Genomic DNA, 22,940 nt, shown 5'->3' on the forward strand with positions numbered 1-22,940 from the left:
AGAGAGAGAGAGAGAGAGAGAGAGAGAGAGAGAGAGAGAGAGAGAGAGAGAGAGAGAGAGAGAGAGAGAGAGAGAGAGAGAGAGAGAGAGAGAGAGAGAGAGAGAGAGAGAGGAGAGAGAGAGAGAGAGAGAGATTAATAAAGAGGGAAGTGAAAGTAAGACACTGGACACTGACATCTGATGAACACACAAACAGGAGCGGTTCACATGGTCTCCTAAAAATGCATGTTTCTGATTGATTAATGATATCACTAGTGAGAATATCAATTAGACTTTAGGATTGGACTTTTAATAATCATCCAAACATCATTAACATGGAGACACATTTAAGACTCAACACACATCATTTATGTCTTTAAGTTAAATGTAATACTATCAAATATGATTTAAATGAATTCACAATCATAAAACTCACCGTCTGTTGAGTTTTCCAGCGTATCTTTGTTTGAATGACTGTTTTAGTGTCTCCTTCAGTGAATCTGATCTCCACAGGGACACATATGAAACACATCAGATAAAACCTGCTGGAAAACACAAACCATGAGACACTCTGTTCACTGAATCTGAAGTGTGAAAGTCTCGAGGATTGAGACTCAAGCGTGTCCGTCTAGTGTTGATCTGAACTCAGAAGAGACTCGCTGCTCATGTTCAGAGCTGAACTGACCGATAGACATGTGACACATGCTTTTATATTGAGAGCAATAACTGTAAAGAGGTTTTAACATTGAATAGCATTCCAATCTAATCCAGGGCTGTACAGATACTGAGTCACTCGTGACGCTTCAGTTTGAAAAATAATGTGAAGTAAGACGAAAGAATCTAAACATGTAATATTCGCCAACTGTATAACAATAGTAATGGTAAACGTCCAACAATAACATCCAGTGATTCAAGTTACTCTATATTTTTGCCACAATTCTGCATTTTCAATTGGTGATATGCATGACTATATGTGTGTGATTCATATATTTCATTGAATGTGACAAAACAAGAAACGGAATATTCAAAATCAATTTTAAAATAAATACAATACATTATTTTACTGTTCTTCTTTCTTTTTCTTTATGCCCTTTACATCCATTTAAATAGTATTCATAATTATTTAAATTAATTCAAAAAATTAATTATTTAATTCCTTTAAATAAAAAGGACAATTACTGTTCTCAGTTGGTTTTGTGGCGTATTGACAGTAGCATATTGGGCATAGCGTATTGGGGTTTCAGTCAGGGCCGATCCCTAACCAATGACACCCCTAACCACACCACACACACGGATACAAAAATACAATCACAATGCACTACTGCGTACTCACCAACAATACAGTTGATCTTCAACCACAGCGCACACACACCTCACACTGTGCATTATAACAGCTATAGGCACATCAACACAGCATCACCATCTACAGCCCAAACTCCAGCAATACCAATCAGATACAAAAATGCTTTATAAAATACCACAATAACTTCATCTCTCCTAAACAGTAAGACGTAACACTCACCCATTACTTGTAAATGAAATCCACCCTCCGATCCTTTCGGATGAAACGTTCAATGACCTCCTCGTGCAGTTGTGTGTCCTGCTTAAGATGAATGAGCAGCTCCTTCTCTATGGCAATAGATGCCAGTGCAGAGAGATGTGTTTGTGCGGATGTATTCCTTGTATACGCTTTGATGCGCTTGAGAGCTGAGAGATTGCTCAGCTGATGCGGTGGACACTGGAATGGTCACGATCAAGCATGTGAGGGCATAAAGCTGTGACACGCTGACTGCAAGCCCCGTGCTCCTCAGAAATGTCAGTAGGTCACTTGGACTCTTTCCCTGAAAGCTCGTCATGCTGTACATCACTTTGAGCTCAGCTCTGAGTCTGCCCAGGTCAAACTGTGCGCCGTAGCTCTCATCCAGGCTCCTGAGCTCTGCTTCGGGAAATGTCTGCTTGAACTCTACAAACAGCTGTGCATCCAGCAATGCAACAAACAGTAGCCGCTTGTGATCCTCAAATCAATTTCTGATTTGTGTGATGATGCTGTTGATCAGCGCTGTGTGTAGCTGTGTGTAGTGCGCGCGCACGTCTGTTCGGGCTCGACCTGCGCTCAGCTGTCCCGCGGCCTCCGCTGTCCTCTCATAGATGGCATCGGGACAGCCGAGCGCAGGTCGAGCCCGAACAGACGTGCGCGCGCACTACACACAGCTAATCTCATAGATGGCATCAAATTTTCCACGTTCAGCTTCAAGAATCCGGCAAAAATCTGCAATTCTGGCCAGACTGAATTGCACATCTTCCAGTATTCCGGAGAGCATATCAGCGAAATCCAAAATGTCGATGAAAGCAAAAAGAAAAAAAACAGAAGTCAAAGCTTTTCAATTGTGACAAGTGTCCTGATGCACTACCGTTTCACGGTCAAAATCCTCCGCGTTATCGAGGATGTGCTGGAAAAGCTTGACCAGCTCAGCTCTTTTGTCATGGACCGTGCCCACCAACCTGGAGTTAAAGATCCATCTCACCTGAGAGACCCGTGGCAGCCGCCGCTCGCAAAACCCATCCAGCAGTTTTGTCCAATCCAGACAATCCTCCCAGATGCGCAAAAAAAATCTTGCAATCCTTCATTTTAAAGATTTAATGTGTGTGCATAACAGTGCACAAAAAGAGCCTGAGGAACGTCTTCTTTTACGCGCGCCTGTATTAAGTCCGGATGCCATTACAGCGGCTCCGTCATAACACTGTGCCACTAACTTTGTTTTGCAATCATAGATGCCCAACACTTCAAGTCCTGAAACTGCTAGATCATGAGCTTGTTTTTTTCCTGTGACATCTTCAAACTTTAAAAATCTTTCTTTTACTCTTTAACATACCGGAGTACAAATGGCAGCTGTGCAGTGTTGCTGCAATCGGTGGTCTCATCCACCATAACTGCGACACACTTGGTGTTGGTAATCTCTATTTTGATGGAATCGTTTAGCACCTCAGCAACAGCATTTATGAGATCGTTCTGAAATTTCCCTGATGTTCCCATAAAAGCGGTGACCGTGGCAAGGTGGTGTCGCAAGTCAGCATCGTATTCTGATAGCAGAGACAGTAACTCCAAGTAATTACCTCGATTAATCGACTCATTCCCCTCGTCATGTCCCCTGAAAGACAATTCTTGCTGTCCCAAAAAGATGACACAATCAATGAGGCGCTTCAGTATGTCCCGGTGTTTCTTCACTCTCTCATTGTGCAGGCTTGTCTCTCGTCTCCGCTGGTCATCCAGCTGCAAATCCACCCTGGACTCACCAAAGGTCTTCAAATGTACCACCGCTGTAAGGAGACGCTCGGATGCCTGGTGTTTGATAGCTGCCTTGGTGAAGCTATTAAGGCTGTTAAAACCCGTGCTGTTCCAAGAACACAAAAACATGCAACATCTTTCCTGTGTAAATACTGTGACTTTAGTGGTGATGTGAGATCCACACCGGTATTTCCCAGAATCCTCTTCTCTCAGATCAGAGATGTTTACAGTAAAGACTCCAGTAGTAAAATATACATTAGGAATCTCAATCAACCGGCAAGCAGATTCAATGCAAACGATTAAAAGAAAACAATTCAAAGTAAAAGGTTAACATAAAGTCATGTGAAAATGTTTAAAATGTAAGATATACCAGCCCGTTCTCATCCTTTGGCGTCATACATGTGACGCTTTGTACATTTCGTTGAAATCTTACGCACATGGCATCCTTTAGCATCAATATGAGACGCAGAACCCAAGGCGTCATAACCGTACCCGACCCCAGACCTAAACCTAGCCATAACAGTGTGTGTTATAGTGACGCTAAAGGATGCCATGTGCGTAAGATTTCGACGAAATGTCATATGGCGTCACCTATATGACGCCAAAGGATGAGAATGCGTTGGATATACATACAACCACAATGATTGATACATCAGGAAGTTTACATGTTGAGGTACAGAGGCTCAGACCCGTGTGTTATACGAAGGAAATGCTTTCTAATCTGAACATCTACAGTGTTTCTCCTCAGATCACCAGAGGATCATCAGCTAAAGTCTGAGTGAGTGATGCTTCTGTCACTTTAACAGGCAGTTCTGGATTCAGCATCACTGACAGCAGCTGTCAATCAAACTCCAGCATCACTGACAGCAGCTGTCAATCAAACTCCAGCATCACTGACAGCAGCTGTCAATCAAACTCCAGCATCACTGACAGCAGCTGTCAATCAAACTCCAGCATCACTGACAGCAGCTGTCAATCAAACTCCAGCATCACTGACAGCAGCTGTCAATCAAACTCCAGCATCACTGACAGTAGCTGTCAATCAAACTCCAGCATCACTGACAGCAGCTGTCAATCAAACTCCAGCATCACTGACAGCAGCTGTCAATCAAACTCCAGCATCACTGACAGCAGCTGTCAATCAAACTCCAGCATCACTGACAGCAGCTGTCAATCAAACTCCAGCATCACTGACAGTAGCTGTCAATCAAACTCCAGCATCACTGACAGCAGCTGTCAATCAAACTCCAGCATCACTGACAGCAGCTGTCAATCAAACTCCAGCATCACTGACAGTAGCTGTCAATCAAACTCCAGCATCACTGACAGCAGCTGTCAATCAAACTCCAGCATCACTGACAGCAGCTGTCAATCAAACTCCAGCATCACTGACAGCAGCTGTCAATCAAACTCCAGCATCACGGACAGCAGCTGTCAATCAAACTCCAGCATCACGGACAGCAGCTGTCAATCAAACTCCAGCATCACTGACAGCAGCTGTCAATCAAACTCCAGCATCACTGACAGCAGCTGTCAATCAAACTCCAGCATCACGGACAGCAGCTGTCAATCAAACTCCAGCATCACGGACAGCAGCTGTCAATCAAACTTCAGCATCACGGACAGCAGCTGTCAATCAAACTCCAGCATCACTGACAGCAGCTGTCAATCAAACTCCAGCATCACTGACAGCAGCTGTCAATCAAACTCCAGCATCACTGACAGCAGCTGTCAATCAAACTCCAGCATCACTGATGACCGATTAACAACAAACTGGACAAAGACAGAATTAATTTATAATGAATTAAAGTCATATTCATTAGAGTCGACCCACTCTGTCAGCTATCATAACACTACACAACGCTCATTTCAATAAATCCAAGACATTTAACAGCCCATTATATCTGCCACTAGATGGAGCCGAAGGTTTAAATTACTCTTCTGATGAACAGGACGAACAGGACAGTACACACACAAACTCTAAAGAGATTCAAAGAGACTAATTTAATAACTAGATCAATCAAATATTATTCAATAACAAAGCTAATTAAAAAAAAAAACTCTTTACTCATTTATCCAGCAGAGAAAAATGTCCAAACAGTCGTGCTGACAGACTTTTAACATTTGAACACCAAGACATTTTACAACACACACTGATCTCGTGCTTCTCTTTGATACTGTAAAAAAACAAAGTCATTCCACATTCAACAGAAGCATCGTGACATCTATATTTCAAACATCCTGAATGCAAATATTTTTTATAATATTAAGTGTGTGTCCATCGTTTTGAAAGAACCATTTCCTGTTGTTGAGACATACGCAGGAGCCTGAAGCACATCTTAGTTTGAGTGAAAGAATATAAAGTGCAAGAGCAAAAGAAAACCACAAGAGAAACCGTTTCTCTTCAGCTCACTGACCACATATATCCTGATAAACCTTACAAACACCCTTCAGCACAGCAAACCAACTCACATTACCTCTAGATCATGTAGAATCTAGTTTGATCTATTTGATAATAGTCATTTTGAAGTTTAAGAGTAATGTGTTGAACTCAATATATAAATACAAGTATTTTTATGATTTAAAATTTTTATTCACAGTGAACGTGGTTTCCATTTTTACGATATTTATAGGATGTTTACAGATATTCTGTCATTGATTTGTGGCTCATTGTGTTTATTTAATTTGATCAGTTTTTAAAAGTACAATTTTTCAGCCTTTTCCTCATCAAACACAGTAAATATTGAAGCAAATGACTGAACGATCAGCTCTTTATTCTTCTGTTCAGTCTCATGTGTCTCTGTGTGGGTTTCCTGAGTAAGTGTGTTTGTTCATAGAAAAGATCTAAAATTAGAGCCTGAACCTTCACCTGTTTTCTGTGGCTTTGAGACGGTCGGAAAATGACCAGTTCATCACGCAAACACACACACCACAGAGTTCATGAAACAGCTCATGACAAAAAGATATTCAAAGCCTTTTTTTTATTTTGAAACACTTTTAATAATAAAAAAACTGATAATTCTAATAATAATGGTTAAAATCAAGGCCATGCTAAACAAACTGTTGGTCTATAAATCGCACATTCACAGATATAAAGCCATCAGAGGGGATTGTGGGAAGGTGAGTAGACGAATAAGTGGATCTACTCATGAATCTGCTCAAGAATATGCGATCTGAGAATAAAAAAGAGAAAAACATGATGTGCAGAATGAAACTTACAAATGAAACACAAGAAGTTCAGTGAATGAAGACACAGACTCACTGTTTCACTGTGTCTCGTCCGATGATGAGATCATCCTTAAGATCTCAACACAACATCAGCGATGAACAACAGTGAGATGCATCTGACTAAACATTTTAAAATGTCCTAATTTGTTAAAAAGACTTCATAAACATCCTATTATTTCAGGGTTTTTGTTAGTCTTTAATAGTTATAATCTGCTTCATAGATGAATGTGTGTGCATATGTGCAGTGGCGGTTCTAGCCCATTTCAACTGCTGGGGGGCAAGCTGGGGCCAGTTACATTTAGACCTTATTGTTGTCATATCATTTTTTGCACTGCTGCAGGCATTAACAGCCAAAATACCGTGTTTATAATCATTCAACAATGTATTTGCATTTCCATTATATTTTTACATTTGCATTACATATTCAGTATTAGTCACAGTAACTGTAATAGACATGATGTCCTTCTTTCTCTTAATTTTGAGAACTATAGAGCAAAAGCAATGGGGACCAAGAAGCTTATTAATTCATTTACTGAAAATAACTGACTTGCTAGGTAACTACGTCTAACCGTTTACAGGGTTCCTGCACACTTTTTAAAGTCAAATTTAAGGCTTTTTAAGACCTAAAGAAATAAAAATGAATACCGTACATTAGGGGTGTGCAATATTGACAAAAATATATTTCAATATTTTCAACGTTTTGTTGATAATAATTTGATGATATTTTACTGATTGTGTTTTTGTGCTGGTGCCATGGCTGCTATAGGCCTGTTGTTGACAGCTGACTCACGAAAATATTAATATTTTTCATATTAAATGCAGTGGTCAGTTCAATATTTGCCACCTTAAATTGATTTCCAGGGGCATTTTCACCTATATATGGACATTTTTTCTAAACTTATTTAGAGTTATACATAGGGTTGGGTATCGTTTGGGTTTTATCCGATACCAGTACCTACTTGGTATTTTTTAAACGGTTCCGGTGCTTAAACGGTTCTTGAAACGGTACTTAAGAAAACGAAACGACACACTTAATCAAAAAATAATACCCTTTTATTTACAGGGCCAAACTGGACACAATATTAACTTAAATCTTTAAACAATATAAATACAAATAATAATAAAACTAATATAAAATAAAAAAAAATTACATTACATTTTACACATTTACATAATATCAAATAAAACAATATTGTATCAAACAATGTAATAATACTGGAGATTAATAGAGATTACTAGCAGGCAGAGATGCCAACTCTCACGGATTGACCCTTTTCACACGCTCTCACGCCACTCATGCATTTTCTCACGCAAAGAAAAATCGCGGACGAGGACACCGACAGACAAGACAGAGAAGGTTACTTTTGATATGGAACAAATCCACAACTGTCAGATTCTGTCAATATTTTTACGAGATTCACACAATAAATAACGTTTTGGCTCTTTGAAATGTGACAGATCGCTGTAGCGCGTCAGTTCAAACGGCACGTGATACAGCAGCCTACAAATACAAATACACTGCTTCTTAGCTACGCAGCGTTGAGTGAACCTATGAAAGAGAACATCTCTGGTTACTGGTGTAACCTATGTTCTCTCAATTGAGAGTGAGGAGTCATGTGCCGATTTGGGCGGGGTCTGAGCCGGTCGGCCATGATGGTAGGAGACGCTATCGGTTGCCAGGGGCAACGCCTTCAGAACTTCACAGAGGCGCGACTAAACATTCCAGAAATAGCGAAAAAGAGAGACAGCGCAGCTTAGTATTTGTTTACATTTTACCGATACGCCGCAGTTTCTTTGGAAGATATGGAGAAGGAAGAGAAATGAAAGGGGTTCTATCGGGAGAGACTAAATAACAATGTAGCCAGCTTAGAGAAACTGCTTGTCAATAAACTGACAGCAGCAACAGCGAGCAAAGCCTGCTTTCAAAAGCAACACATTTCAGCACAGTTCGCCTTTTATTTAACACAAACGAACAAAATTAATACTCTGTTATTCAACTAGAGTTGTTTCATTTGTTATAGATATATCTGTACCGTGAAATGTTTTAAAAAATACACTTTTTTTAATGACGTACGATTCGCATTGACAGGGGAATGTCCGATCTGTTCGCTTAACGGTGCACGGCAGGTGCAAATGCATGTATCTGATTCATATCAGATTTATTTCCACATGAATGAGGCCTGAATGAAACATCAAGTATGACTGAACTCTCGCAGTTTAACGTTACAGGTTTGGGGGTTTCAAAGTCTTGCACCCAGCCGCAACAGACTTGTTCAGCTTCTAATGACTTAAAGCTTCTGAACTCTTGCATTGTGTAGGCAGTAACGTTAGTCACTGATACCATAAACAAACCAGGTAATTAACTATGTTAGCGTATGTGAAAGGTGGTAGTGCTTTGGGTCTTTCGTCCATTCTGTAGCAGGTCGTACGGGTCCATGTTGATGTCAAGTAGTTTCTCTAAATAACGCTGCTTTGTGTTGTTATTTAGTCTCTCCCGATAGAGCCCCTTTCCTTTTGCTTCCCCCTTCTTCATTTATTCCCAAGAAACTGTGCCTTATCGCAAAAATGCAAACAAATATCAAGCTGCTCTCTCTCTCTGTCGCTATTTATCTCGGTCTCACAGTCGAAGTAACCATGACAACGGGTAGCGTATCCTACCAAGATGGCGAATCCTTCCCACAATGCAACGCGGAGTGATACGCGTGACGTCACCTTCTCATTCTCAATAGGGAACGAGACGCTGCCAAGCTCCTCGCGCTGCCGACCAGCTTCCTTTTTCGGCAGAGAAATCTGAGGAGCAGATGGCGCGCGCCAACATAATATGACGACGTAAGTGCGTCGATGCGGCGCCCGCGCCATTAGCCAATGAATTGGCTTGATTCTATATGGATTCAGACTATCGGCACACCCAGAGGGCGTTCTGACGCGTAATTTTACACGTGAAATGCAGCCAAACCTTGCGAGCAAGAGCGCGCATGCGAGACAGAAGAGACTGTGCGTGTGTGTGTGCGTGTGTGCCTAATTAAGTCAGGCACCGAAATCAGGCACCGAAATTGTCGTTCTTATTCGGTCTGGTTACTACCGTTTACGTCGGAACCGGTTCCCTATTGGCACCGAGTTTCGGTACCCAACCCTAGTTATACATCACCTTTTATGTCAAATACTAACATTCAAATTATACAATGATTATACTTATTTATACAATAATATTTAATTATACAATAATTATACAGTACCACTGTTACCAGTCAAATTAATTAATTCAATCAAAATCCATCTTTGCAGTGCAGAGGTGACACAGAAGTGGCATTAATATATTTACACTCCATTTACAATTGCATAAATAAAGCTATGAGATTTTTTTAAAATCAATATTTAAATATGAAATGATTTCTAATTTTAACGTTTTAAAAACTTTAAATATGAAACTAAAACCGCCAGTAGGCGGCGGCAAGTCCCTGTAAGAGGGATTCATTCATTCAACCGATTTGTTCAAACGGCTGATTCATTCGGGAAAGAAGCAAGTGATTCGTTCAAAACGCGGATTTCAGTCAATAAATCATCGCTGTGTTGCATTGAGACTCTGCTACGGTTTCATTATGAAATTCTAGTCGGCGAAATAAAGGGAAAACAAACAATATTGACAATATTGTGTGTAAAAAGTTTTCCCAATGTTAACTTGTTAATTTAACTGTTGTATAACATAAATATCACAGTTGCAATTGTGCACGGGAAAACGGCACTCTTGCTGATGTGATATTCTAATATAAGAACATAATATGATATAAATATAAGACAAAAACTAATTTGGGAACCTATGAACTGCACACAGCAGTGAAAGGACGATAGACAAATGCGATGTCAGCTCACAGTGCCTCGTACATAGTTAAAACAATGATTACAATATCATAATAGACAATAGGCTACACATCACACACCCCATACGCACATAAAGAATGAACTTACAACTGAACTGACATTTACCAACTTTCTCCTTCTCTCCTCTCTCGCGTGCAGGAGACAGACGTTATTCTGCCGCGATTCCCGCGAATGTGATGCGAATTTTCACGTGAAAATGCAAATCCACAAAGATAGAATAATAAAAAAATAATATGCATACAACGATAACAACGATAGCAAAAAAAAGTTTTGTACAAAATATTTAAAACTCCACATTTAGGGGGGCCACAAGGGGGGCCAAGCTTTTTGTCACAGGGGCACTGCCCCCCCCCTGGCCTCCCTCTAGAACCGCCACTGCATATGTGTTTGTGGTGTGTCTGTGTGTGTGTGTGTGTGTGTGTGTGTGTGTGAAGGACAGCTTTACTTCATCTTAATAAACACTGAGTCACAATGAATCCTCCAATCAGCAGCAGAGTCAAACACAAAGAAATAATGTTGATCAAAGAGAAATCTGAAAAACACACAAACACATTAGGGAGAAACAGGGATGTAATATCATATATATATATATATATATATAGCATAAGTATGAAACGTTCATGGCGAATATGTAACCGGTCCTACTCGACCCGCTCTGAGCGGGATTCGATCTGACGTCGAGGACGCTAAGATCTGCAGTCTCTAGCTTCTGTCGCTTGCGTACCTCTTGAGATCAGGGGAGTGAGGTTTACACACACGGCTTTTACTACCTGGCCTCCGTTACACTCACACCCTAAACCTCACTCCCACCCGGGTCACGGCACCAAATGTAACTGGTCCTACCTGACCCATTTGGAGCGGGATTCGAACAATAACAACGAGGCTAAAGACATCTGGTAGACAACTGCATGTGCAGAAGGCGCAGCGGAAGTACTGGCGATGCAGAGGCCATGAGCTCCAGCATCCTCTGAAAGCTTCTGAGAGGGATACGGGCTCCTGCTCTGAACGAAAGGGAGAGCCGCTGAACAGTCTGAGTGCGATCATGGGTTCGCCACGAGTCTAGAACCGCTCCCAGGAGAGAGATGTTCTGTCTGATCTCTTGGCTGGATTGAGTCTGAGTCCTGAGGAGCACAGATTAGTGAGAAAGGATTTCTTCCTATGTAGATTCCTTCCGTCACATATTCTTCCTCCAACTGGGCCAAGATGAGCCAGGATGCGCATCCCCTTCTTTCTTAGGGGGGAAAGTGCTGCATCCATGTATAATATACTCACGGGATAGCCAAACTGGAGACAGTGAGTCAAACTGGCCCGAGCGCACGCTGATCAAACTCTGCTGGTCGCTGGATTGCAGGAGAGCACTCGTTCCGCTGCCTGGCTTCTTCAACGGCGAGAAGGCTTCTTCGAGAATCATCAAGGTAAGTTCATCACTGAAGGAGAATAAATCTGATTCCTATGGCAAATTTGAGTCCAGCCAATAGGCACGCTCAGATTCCTACACTGTTATGGCTGTGCAGTGGCACTGCGTTTTTGGAAAAAAGGCTTAAAAATTTCGGAGAAAAGGGAGTTTTCCCCATGGCGTCTTGCAAAGACTGAATGCAAGTAAACGTTTCAAAAGGGAACCTTTATTATTAGTATAAATCTTCAAAAAGATCAGGGACTTACCAATATTAACAGTGAGATTGACTTTAGTGGTGATGTGAGCTCCACACCAGTATATCCCAGAATCCTCTTCTCTCAGATCAGTGATGTTTACAGTAAAGACTCCAGTAGAAGCTTCATCACTGAAAGAGAATCGATCATCTCTGATCTTCTCCAATGAAACTCCATCCTTCACACACACAGAGGGTTCATGTGCTTTGCAGAAGCATTTCTGAAGTTCATCATGATGTTTGCACTGGATTGACATGTCGTCTCCTTCATACTTAGTCAAGTTCAGCTCTGGAAATATTAGAAATATAAGAACATCAATTCACAGCCATAGTTTCACATATTCAGATGTATAAACCTTCCTCACCCTCGTTCATGATGACGATCAGATGAGTGTAAAGATAATTCACGTCTCTCTCTAATGTCACTGCACACCAGTATTTCCCAGCATCCTCTGCTGTCAGTCCAGTGATGGTCCCAGTGAAGACACTTGCAGTGACGTCATCATTCAGAGTCAATCTGTCAGTCTTGGTGTCTTTCTCTTCTCTCACAGTCTCATTGAGAGTATTTCTATCTCTAGTGGAGCACTTCCCCTTACAGAGAAACTTTGACTTTGATTTATAGATTGAATCATAAGGGCAGAAGATCTCAGCAGATTCTCCTTCACGTCTCACTACTGGAGCCACTGCAAACAAACACAGACATTTAACACACATTATTCTGAATATACTGTATTTACTATAATAAAATCATCTGAATTCACTCACTGAAGAGGTCGAGCTGAATTTTGGTGGTCAGGGAGATGAAAGTCAAATGTGTGTCTCTGGTTTCTGCTCCACACCAGTAAACTCCAGCATCTCTCACACTCACATTACTGATGCTCACTGTAAAAACTCTCTCTTCATTTCTCTCAGATGAAGGACTCATTTCTGTCACTGCAGATGTGCTGATGTTTTGACAGATGTGATCATCATCATCTTTGCAGAAATAAACTTTATGTTCCTCTGGGATCTGACAGGTGATGTTGACTTCTTCACCAAGATGAGCAGATTCAGTCTTTGTCTTTGGATATTTTACACCTATAAACCAGGACAAGTTTACATAAAGAACAGAACAATACTTTATATTAATCATAAAGTATATCTGGTTCCTCACCGTCTCTGACGTCCAGCTGAAGTTCAGTGAAGCTCTCAGTATAGTGAGACACATTCACTCCACATCTGTATGTTCCTGCATCTGCAGTTTTCAGCTCTCTAAAAAACACCATCAAGACTCCTGCTCTGGTGTCGTCATATAAAGAAACATCTCCATTCTCCACCCATTCATCCTGAACTCCTGGATTCTTCCTCTCTGAACATCCGTCTGATTCTTTACAGATGTATTTTGGCTTGGTTTTGTGTTGAGGATGTTCACACTTGATCATCATACGACCTCCTGAGTGGCCAGTCGCTCTAGACACGCCCACTTTAGCTGTCAATCACAAATATCTGACTGAATCTGTAACAAATTGCTGTAAAAATTACTGCAACTTACTGGCAATTTTGGTTGCCAGTAAGCCTGTACATTTTACAAGAGTACTGTAAATCATAAACTACAATTATACTGTAAAAAATACAGCACACCTGTAAAAACAGCAAAACAAGACCAGCTGTGAATTTACAGTTCTTTACTTTATTTTTTTACAGTATGTTACTGTTATTAATAATGCATTGAATTAAAACCAGTGTTTCCCCTAGAAATTTTTCCAGCAGCGGTGCTGTCACGTGCCGGAGGATGTTACCAAGTTGCGCGCGGGGGTCCGGGGGCATGCACCTCCGGAAGAATATATTTTTTTAAATAACCCCTTAAACCATGACTTTTGGCAAGTTTTGTGGATATAAATGGACATTTTGAGACATACAAATATGACATACCATAACAGATTCAAGGCATGATTATTGCAGCACGTACCTTGAACTGGTCACAAACAGAAATCTTCATTTTATAATTTTAGACAGGATTTTTCACGTTTTTGTTTTGTGTTAATTTTAAGCTATAAGGTAGATATTGATAGGGGAAAAATGAAATGGCACAACCCAGAAAAAGATTATTTAGAATTTATTGAAAATTGTATCTTAATGGCAAAGGCCACACCCAATCTGTGAGCACTTAATTTTTCTAACATTTTTAAAATCAAAAGTTTTATGTTAACATTATTTAATGCAAACTGAATGAAGTGAACAAACATGAACAATCAAGTGTTTGTATTAAATAACATTCACAAACATCAATTCATGTTGTAAAAATATATTGTTCACTCAATGTGTTGATGTTAGATACAACAATACAGGAGATAAAACGTGTTTTATTTGACTTGACTGTAGTTTTATTTAATCCAAAACTGTGTTCATATTTAATTTTAAAAGGCTTTTTAAACCTGCTAAGAGTTATCCAGCCAAGAATAAGCCTAGAACTGCTTTTCTGATGGACAAACAAACAGCATAAACAGTACTCGGGTGTCGGTCCGATACTGTGCTCATGTACTCCTACTCGCAAAACTACCCCGATACAACCGTACCCGAGTCCACTTTAGGGGCCATTCACATATCACGTTTTTTGCGCGCAAATTCGTTATTTCAATTCCATAAACGCGTGGCGAGATGAAAACATCGTGACAAAAACCAACCGATCAGCTTCGGCTTTTCCGTAACAACATCGAAAGCTCGGCCGAACAGCTGATCATAGCTGTACAGTGCAGCTTTTTATTTCTCATCTCCATAAATATATCTAGTAGTAAAGCTAATGCAAGGGCTAGAAATCAATTCATTCTTTGCTGATACTTCCTCGTCCTCATGGAGAGCGCCGCTTTCTCCTTTCCAAAAGCGCTTGCTCTCCCGTGCTATGCAATCATGAACAGAGGCGGCCTGGAAAAACGAGCGCGCTTCCAGCGCGCCTACATTTGAAATAACGAATTTGCACGCGCAGAGAAACGCGCTATGTGAACGGCCCCTTTTGGTAACGTGACATTAGCCTAATCGAAAATATTTCCATATGTGGCTCTTTCCTCCTTTCTTGTCAACAAGTGGATTCAGAGCCACCGCATTAGCAGCGCCGGCGGTCGCCGTGTCTCAGGGTTTTTAGGTGTGTAAGTGAATGTCGTGATATTACTGATCATGTGAAGATTTTGCAGCGGCGCTGAAAATCCAGTGGCGGGCGCTGCGCCGCTGCTAAATACATTGTAGGGGAAACACTGAAAACCTGAGACAACTCATTTCATTTGAGGAAATTTGCGATTAAATAATTATACCGTGAGCTAATTTCATTTGAGTCTACTAAGAAAAAGACTTTATGAGTTAACTAGAAACATACATTTAACTAAACAGCACACATGAATGAGTTGAATAACTTTAATGCATCAGCAAATACACAGTCACTGCCTTTAAATAAAGCAACATTCAGCTTAACCTCAATGTTTCTCTGCTCCTCCTGAACTGAAGCACAGGCTCTACTCTTCAACACAATGGTGACACACAAAACTCAACAGAAACACTTTAAATCCCAACAGATTAAACACTAACAGATCTCCACTATATCATTATGTGCCAAAACACATAAAATCACATAAAGTAATTCACATAATTTTACTTTTTTGTTGAGTATATTTTGACTGTGAGATTTTTCAGGAAACAACTGACTTCAGCCACAGCCTTAGAGGAAATCCACTGAGGAGAAAAGAAGACATTAAATCTGTGAAGATCTCAGCAGAGGAGGATTAAACAACTCCACAAACAGCATTACCAGCTTCACTTATTACTAACCAGACTCACTTTATTTCTGTCATAATCAGAGTCAGACTTACTGAGACATAGCTGAGGGTTAGATGGGGATGATTTATTGAAAATATTTCATTTGAAGTTACCATGATCGTGATTAGTGTTTACTTTAGTTGGGCTCTTGACTCTTGATAAGTTTAACATTAGTTTTGCTTTGATTTCTATAACCATGTCTTTATGAGACAAATTTGTTATGGCAATAGAAGTCAAGTAAAATGATGTTCAGGTGTTGATGGATGTCTATTGATATCGGCCTTGACAACATCTAGTGGCTTGATCAGAATAATTTTTTGATTATGAAATTGTAATAGATTTCTCCTTACTGATAGGTAAAGTCGTGTGATTCTACAGCATGATGATGGTGTTCAGTTGTGATTAAATCAGGTAGTTTGTTTTTGAGATATATATAAGATTCACAAAACCTTTAAAGCAACTGGAACACACGTGCATCAAGAATCAGCATATGAACCTCAACTATGGTGACAAACATATTATTGATATATCAACTCTGAACTAGGGATGGGACGATTACCGGTTTCACGATAAACCACGATAAAATGTCCTGGCGGTTAGTATTATCGTTTAAAATTTAATTATCATAAAAACCGTGTTTGATTATCGTGATTTTGAAAACTCGCGGTAAATCCTGTCCAGCCAGAATCAGTCTGACGCAGGCGCGACGCGAGCAGGCGCGCAGATGCAATGTTGTTTTTTTGCGCGAGAAGACATGGCGGAAGGCAGTGACAGCGCACGGGAGATTTTTCAGCCATCCAAGAGGACAAAATCGGAGGTATGGTCGTATTTTGGCTATTACAAGAGTCCCGAGGGCAATTTAATCGAGGATGGGCACCCTGTCTGCAAATCTTGCAAGAGGAAAGTCGCTGCAAAAGGGGGAAACACGTCAAATCTGCTAAGTCATCTAACGTTACGTGACAACCACCCACTGAGTTAATTTGTACCTTAATAGCACAACTAACTTGGGCAAATAATTAGACAAAAAAATTATTGGAGATGAATTATTTAATGATCTCACTTGTAATTATTGCAAAGCTTCCGCGAAGAGAAAAGTTTTACAGCAAGTGGATTTGAGCCAAGACGATCGAACATATTCAAACTATTAAGGGTGACATTTAAGGGATAATGTATTGTATTCATTCATAGTAAACTTATTACAGTTTTATTTTTAACCACAGAAATAATTTCAGGGACATGAAATATTGAATTGTGATTAACTTAATGTTTTTAAATCTTGCCGGTTTATAAATCCATTATACAAGTTACAGTGTCCAAATCAATCGTAAAGTAAATGTGATCACTACAACAATATTGTAGTAGTATTAATACTAAATTACTCTGATTTAATTTTCAATACAATCAAAACTGAGACGCAAGACATACACATTTGAATGAAACCAGAGATTGCGTCCACGGTGATCCGAGACATGGATGTGCGCTGTGTAGTGCGTTGCTATTTACATCAGTCATTATAAGTATTCCAGTAGTTTAGTCACCCTGACCCAACCAATATATTTTGTTCATTTAAAGTGTGTGCGTGCGTGCGTGTGAGTGTGTGTGAGAGAGAGAAAGCGATTTATTATTTATTAATAATAATAATAATATTCAGTCATACACACATCCATAAGTGTTATTATCATTATTAATGATAGGGTTTAATGACGGGTTCATTAAAACCTGCACTAGGAAAACTTATACCTCTCACTCTCAGGGCTCCATGTTAATGTTAATATAATGTTGATGCTTAAAAAAGTGCATATAGCTGCTAGCCTGCTAATTGTATTTTTTTGTTTGTTGATTTTCAAATGTTTTCAGGGTGAGCATCAGTTCTTTTTGAACATTTCCATCTCATTTTAACAAAACCGTGATAATATTGATAATCGTGATAACTTTGGTCACTATAATCGTGATATTAAATTTTCATACCGTCCCATCCCTACTCTGAACATCACAAATCAAACTACTAAAAAGTCACATCAAAAAACAACAACACAATTAAAAGCACATGGTAAGAAGAAAAGAAAATAAGACAATTCAGCTGCATAATTTATGCATGCTGCAATGCATGCTGCAATGCATGCTGGGAGTTCTGTATTAAGGTGATACCCAGCATGCATTGCAACATGAAGTGTTTCATTTGAGTGTCACCATTGTTGAGATTCATACGCTGATTGTTGATGTCTGTGTGTGACTTAATAGCATAAGGTTTTTTGTAAACTATCTATGCCATACTGTTTTTAAAATCATTCAAATGATAATGCTGTTAAATTGACTTATGGAAAATCGCTATATTAATCAATTATATGGAAAGAACCATACAGTTTTGGTGAGAGAAAAAAAAACTATATGAGTGCGGATTAGAACCTGTAACCTCTGACACGCTTGGCAAAAGATCTACCACTGGACCACTGAAGAACTCAAACAACATTTGCGGATCGGTGGATTTATTTACGGGTTGAGCAGAGAGGCTGCACAGTTTGACAAGTTTGTACCACTTCTGAAAATGCACTTCCAAATGCGTCTCTGTCCCCAGCACATTTCAAAACTGACGCCCGTCATAACGCACCACATTTAACGTCCAGTAACGTTAACGGCGGTGTAACGACAGGAAAAGTAATTAGTTTGATTACCCCGTTACTGAAAAAATAACGCCGTTACCTAATGCCGTTCTTTTAAATGGCGTTATTCCCAACACTGATCACCAGATATATTCATGGATCCTGTCAATAATGCATAAATGACTGAAAGCAGCTCACCCGTCTTAATGTCCACATCAAACTCAGAGAAGAAACTGTAATCTTCAGAAACTTTGACTGTAATTCTGTATTTTCCAGAGTCGTTCTCATTCAGGTCTCTGATAAACAGACGTAAGAGTCCTGCAGATCTGTCATCATGGACGGAGAATCGTCTGTCACGTGTCCATTCTGCTCTTCTGTTAGTGTTTATTATAGTAAAACACTGATCTGCTACAGTTTTACAGACGCCTATCACATGATTTGTGTGTTTCATCTCATATTTGTAGTTTATAATGATGTTTCCTCCTGCATATCCTGTTACGGTCCTGATTTTTTGACCTGTTGAACACAAACACAGATAATATTGTGTAAAGAATGAAGTCAGTAATGATACTTCATCTTCATTTAATAACAAACACGTCTGTTATGAGTTTTCCATGTGAACGTCAGTGATTACAGGCAGTGTTGAGTATCGTGATGTTGTGGAGATCTTCATGAGTTTGAGGATCTCAGTTTCTCACCTGTTAAAACCTTCAGCTTCACTTCAGTGTGGGGATCTTTTTCTTTAGGGATATCAACTGCACACTGGTACGTCCCAGAATCCTCTTCTCTCAGTCCTCTGATGGTCACAGTGAAGACTGCTGAACTTGTGTCGTCATACAGAGAGAATCTTCCATTATTAAACCAACTATCTTTAATATCAGTCTTGATTTGGTCTGTACAGTCTGACCACTGTCCTTTACAAAAATACTTTTTATTCTTTGTATATCCTTCATCATATTTGCATGTGATGTTGACTCCGCCTCCTGAATATCCTGTTACACTCATGGAGCTCACGACACCTACAACAAACCAGCATTAAATACAAAACTAATATATTCATAAGACTGAACAGAAAATCTATTTTCATTAAATTTATTTTCCATGATGTACTCTGGGTTCAGACTCTTACCAGGAATCATCATCAGAGTGAAAGTCCAGATGATCTTCATTCTTCTCTCTTATTAAATGATCTTCTCTGTTGTTAGTAGATTCAGTTCTTCTGAAGCTCTCGGTGTGTGTTCAGATGAGTTTTCAGTGTTTCTTTCCTGGTTACATGTTTAACATGAAGAGCTGAATGTGTCAGAGACGCCCACTTCCTCAGACAGAGAGAGAGAGAGAGAGAGAGAGAGAGAGAGAGAGAGATAGATAGAGAGAGAGAGATTAATAAAGAGGGAAGTGAAAGTAAGACACTGGACACTGACATCTGATGAACACACAAACAGGAGCGGTTCACATGGTCTCCTAAAAATGCATGTTTCTGATTGATTAATGATATCACTAGTGAGAATATCAATTAGACTTTAAGATTGGAATTTAATTAACAATCATCCAAACATCTTTAACATGGAGACACATTTAAGACTCAACACACATCATTTATGTCTTTAAGTTAAATGTAATACTATCAAATATGATTTAAATGAATTCACATTCATAAAACTCACCGTCTGTTGAGTTTTCCAGCGTATCTTTGTTTGAATGACTGTTTTAGTGTCTCCTTCAGTGAATCTGATCTCCACAGGGACACAAACGAAACACATCAGATAAAACCTGCTGGAAAACACAAACCATGAGAGAGTGACACTCTGTTCACTGAATCTGAAGTGTGAAAGTCTCGAGGATTGAGACTCAAGCGTGTCCGTCTAGTGTTGATCTGAACTCAGAAGAGACTCGCTGCTCATGTTCAGAGCTGAACTGACCGATAGACATGTGACACATGCTTTTATATTGAGAGCAATAATTGTAAAGAGGTTTTAACATTGAATAGCATTCCAAACTAATCCAGGGCTGTACAGATACTGAGTCACTCGTGACGCTTCAGTTTGAAAAAGAATGTGAAGTAAGACGAAAGAATCTAAACATGTAATATTCGCCAATTGTATAACAATAGTAATGGTAAACGTCCAACAATAACATCCAGTTATTCAAGTTACTCTATATTTTTGCCACAATTCTGCATTTTCAATTGGTGATATGCATGACTATATGTGTGTGATTCATATATTTCATTGAATGTGACAAAACAAGAAACGGAATATTCAAAATTTATTTTACTGTTCTTCTTTATTTTTCTTTATTCCCTTTAAATCCATTTAAATAGTATTCATAATTATTTAAATTAATTCAACAAATTAATTATTTAATTCCTTTAAATAAAAAGGACAATACTGTTCTCAGTTGGTTTTGTGGCGTATTGACAGTAGCGTACCGTGGGGTTTCAGTCAGGGCCTTCAGTACCGATCCCTAACCAATGACACCCCTAACCACACGCACCGATACAAAAAATACTATCACAATGCACTACTGCGTAACACCAACGATACAGTTTATCTTCAACCACAGCGCACACACACCTCACACTGTGCATTATAACAGCTATAGGCACATCAACACAGCATCACCATCTACAGCCCAAACTCCAGCAATACCAATCAGATACAACCATAACAAAAATGCTTTATAAAATACCACAATAACTTCATCTCTCCTAAACAGTAAGACGTAACACTCACCCATTACTTGTAAATGAAATCCACCCTCCGATCCTTTCAGATGAAATGTTCAATGGCCTCCTCATGCAGTTGTGTGTCCTGCTTAAGATGAATGAGCAGCTCCTTCTCTATGGCAATAGATGCCAGTGCAGAGAGATGTAGCGACATTGAGATGTGCCTTAATTAGCTCAAATTATGCATAGGGAATTTTAATAATTAATCATGTATATGATTAATATATTGCATATTACAGTTGAATTATCGAAATTGAAAATAGATCGATTGTATATATGAATGGTAAATCATAACGAATTATAATTCCTCATTCATATATCAATGGTCTCATTACAGATCGATTATATGAGACAACTTTAAGGGAATCAATTTAGTTATCAAACAATCGGTTTGTCCAGCAAACAGCCGTAAGGTTAACTAACCAACTTCTCAACAAGGTTGTCCCTTTTTATAAACTCCAAGAAATCTCAATGTTCCGGCCGTGAACATTAATTTTCTCGTGTTTATAAAATTTACGTTACTGATATAGTAACAACTTGTAAAGCTTTTTAGCGAGATATTCATTTCATTGACTTGTAAATGAGCACTTCAGGATCAATCAAGAATATGGTTTTAATAATTGAAACTACGGATACAGAATTCTACATTTGAACACAGGATACATGTATGTACAGTTAATCAGTAACTAACGAGACAGACGAGTACACATAGGAGAGAGAGAGAGAGGTTGCGAGGGCGCAAGATTGGGAGTGAGAGAGAGAGAGAGAGAGAGAAGATGAGATCTTCTTGGTACAATTCATCACAGACACAGAACCTTTTGAATTAGAACAAGACTCAACAGATCTTAAATAAGCATAGTAAGACGGATACTTGCAGAGGCGCTCTTGGGTGTGACCGATCTGAAAACGGCGTGTGTGTGTATCTCTGTCAGGTGGATGTCGAGCGTTCGGGTTCGTCCAGCGAGCGCGGCGTGTTTGAATGTCCTTGTAGGTGAAGCTTGCCAGTCTGGTTGTGTTCATTTTCTTCGCGAGAAGACATGAACAGAGGAGACTTCGAAAAAGATAAAATAAACTTGAAGAAAACAAAAAGAGAAACGATGGATCATCACACTAAGGCGAGGTCCAGACGCACGAGGAGTCACATGATGAAGCCACGAAGAGCAGGAAGAGCCAGGGAGTTTAGGCAGAGAGTTTTCAGGAAACTTTCCGAAGGGTTTCAGCAGCCTACAAGGGAAGCTCGGCGCGTCTCTTTAAGGACACTTAGGTTCACGCCTCTGTTTGCGCGAATCACACATGACCGTCCGCGGATCTGAAGCGGACACAGTTCCCTTTGTCCTGTGGGGGATGCCCACTTCATGTGGAGATTGCATTTGAGCCGTTTGGCTCCTGAAATATGAAATGTGTAAAATAATGCACCTTACTTCATCATGCTATCGGAATTCGGCTCCGTTAGATTGAGCGAATTACAGACATATCAGACACGTCGCATGAAGATTATCGGAATACAGAGTTACATAAGATATGCATTTTATAAGCATTTAATGTTCCTTCACACGATTATAAAGCCATAATACCGGCTACCGTGACCTAGGAAATATCAAATTCATGTTTATGCATTTCTTAAGTGGTTATACTTATAGACAATATAAGATTGCAGAGGCTATTCCCCTTTCTTCATCAGAATTCAAGTGGGAGCTGTGATTTCCCTTGGAATTCCTTTTGGGAGTCATAAAGTTTTATGACCTAGCAAGAAGGGAGAGTTATAGAATCTTTCTTTAGAAATACACTTTAAGGTTCGAAGTTACAGAACA

At 39.6% G+C, this 22,940-nt stretch overlaps 2 protein-coding genes across 2 annotated transcripts; both read right to left on the reverse strand.

Moving 5' to 3' along the window:
• Positions 1-10,818: 10,818 nt before the first annotated feature.
• Positions 10,819-13,504, reverse strand: LOC130105910 (polymeric immunoglobulin receptor-like). The gene is made up of 5 exons (XM_056272095.1): positions 13,175-13,504; positions 12,787-13,098; positions 12,387-12,704; positions 12,035-12,310; positions 10,819-10,904 (listed from the first exon to the last, which is right to left on the reverse strand). The coding sequence occupies exons 1-5, from the start codon at positions 13,443-13,445 to the stop codon at positions 10,819-10,821; spliced, it is 1,263 nt and encodes a 420-aa protein (XP_056128070.1). The 5' UTR covers positions 13,446-13,504.
• Positions 13,505-19,073: 5,569 nt separating this feature from the next.
• Positions 19,074-19,760, reverse strand: LOC130105911 (CMRF35-like molecule 8). The gene is made up of 2 exons (XM_056272096.1): positions 19,534-19,760; positions 19,074-19,423 (listed from the first exon to the last, which is right to left on the reverse strand). The coding sequence occupies exons 1-2, from the start codon at positions 19,571-19,573 to the stop codon at positions 19,074-19,076; spliced, it is 390 nt and encodes a 129-aa protein (XP_056128071.1). The 5' UTR covers positions 19,574-19,760.
• Positions 19,761-22,940: the final 3,180 nt, after the last annotated feature.

Source organism: Rhinichthys klamathensis, unplaced genomic scaffold (genome assembly GCF_029890125.1).
Source record: "Rhinichthys klamathensis goyatoka isolate OS25496 unplaced genomic scaffold, OSU_Roscu_1.1 h1tg000330l_1, whole genome shotgun sequence".
NCBI lineage: Eukaryota > Metazoa > Chordata > Actinopteri > Cypriniformes > Leuciscidae > Rhinichthys > Rhinichthys klamathensis.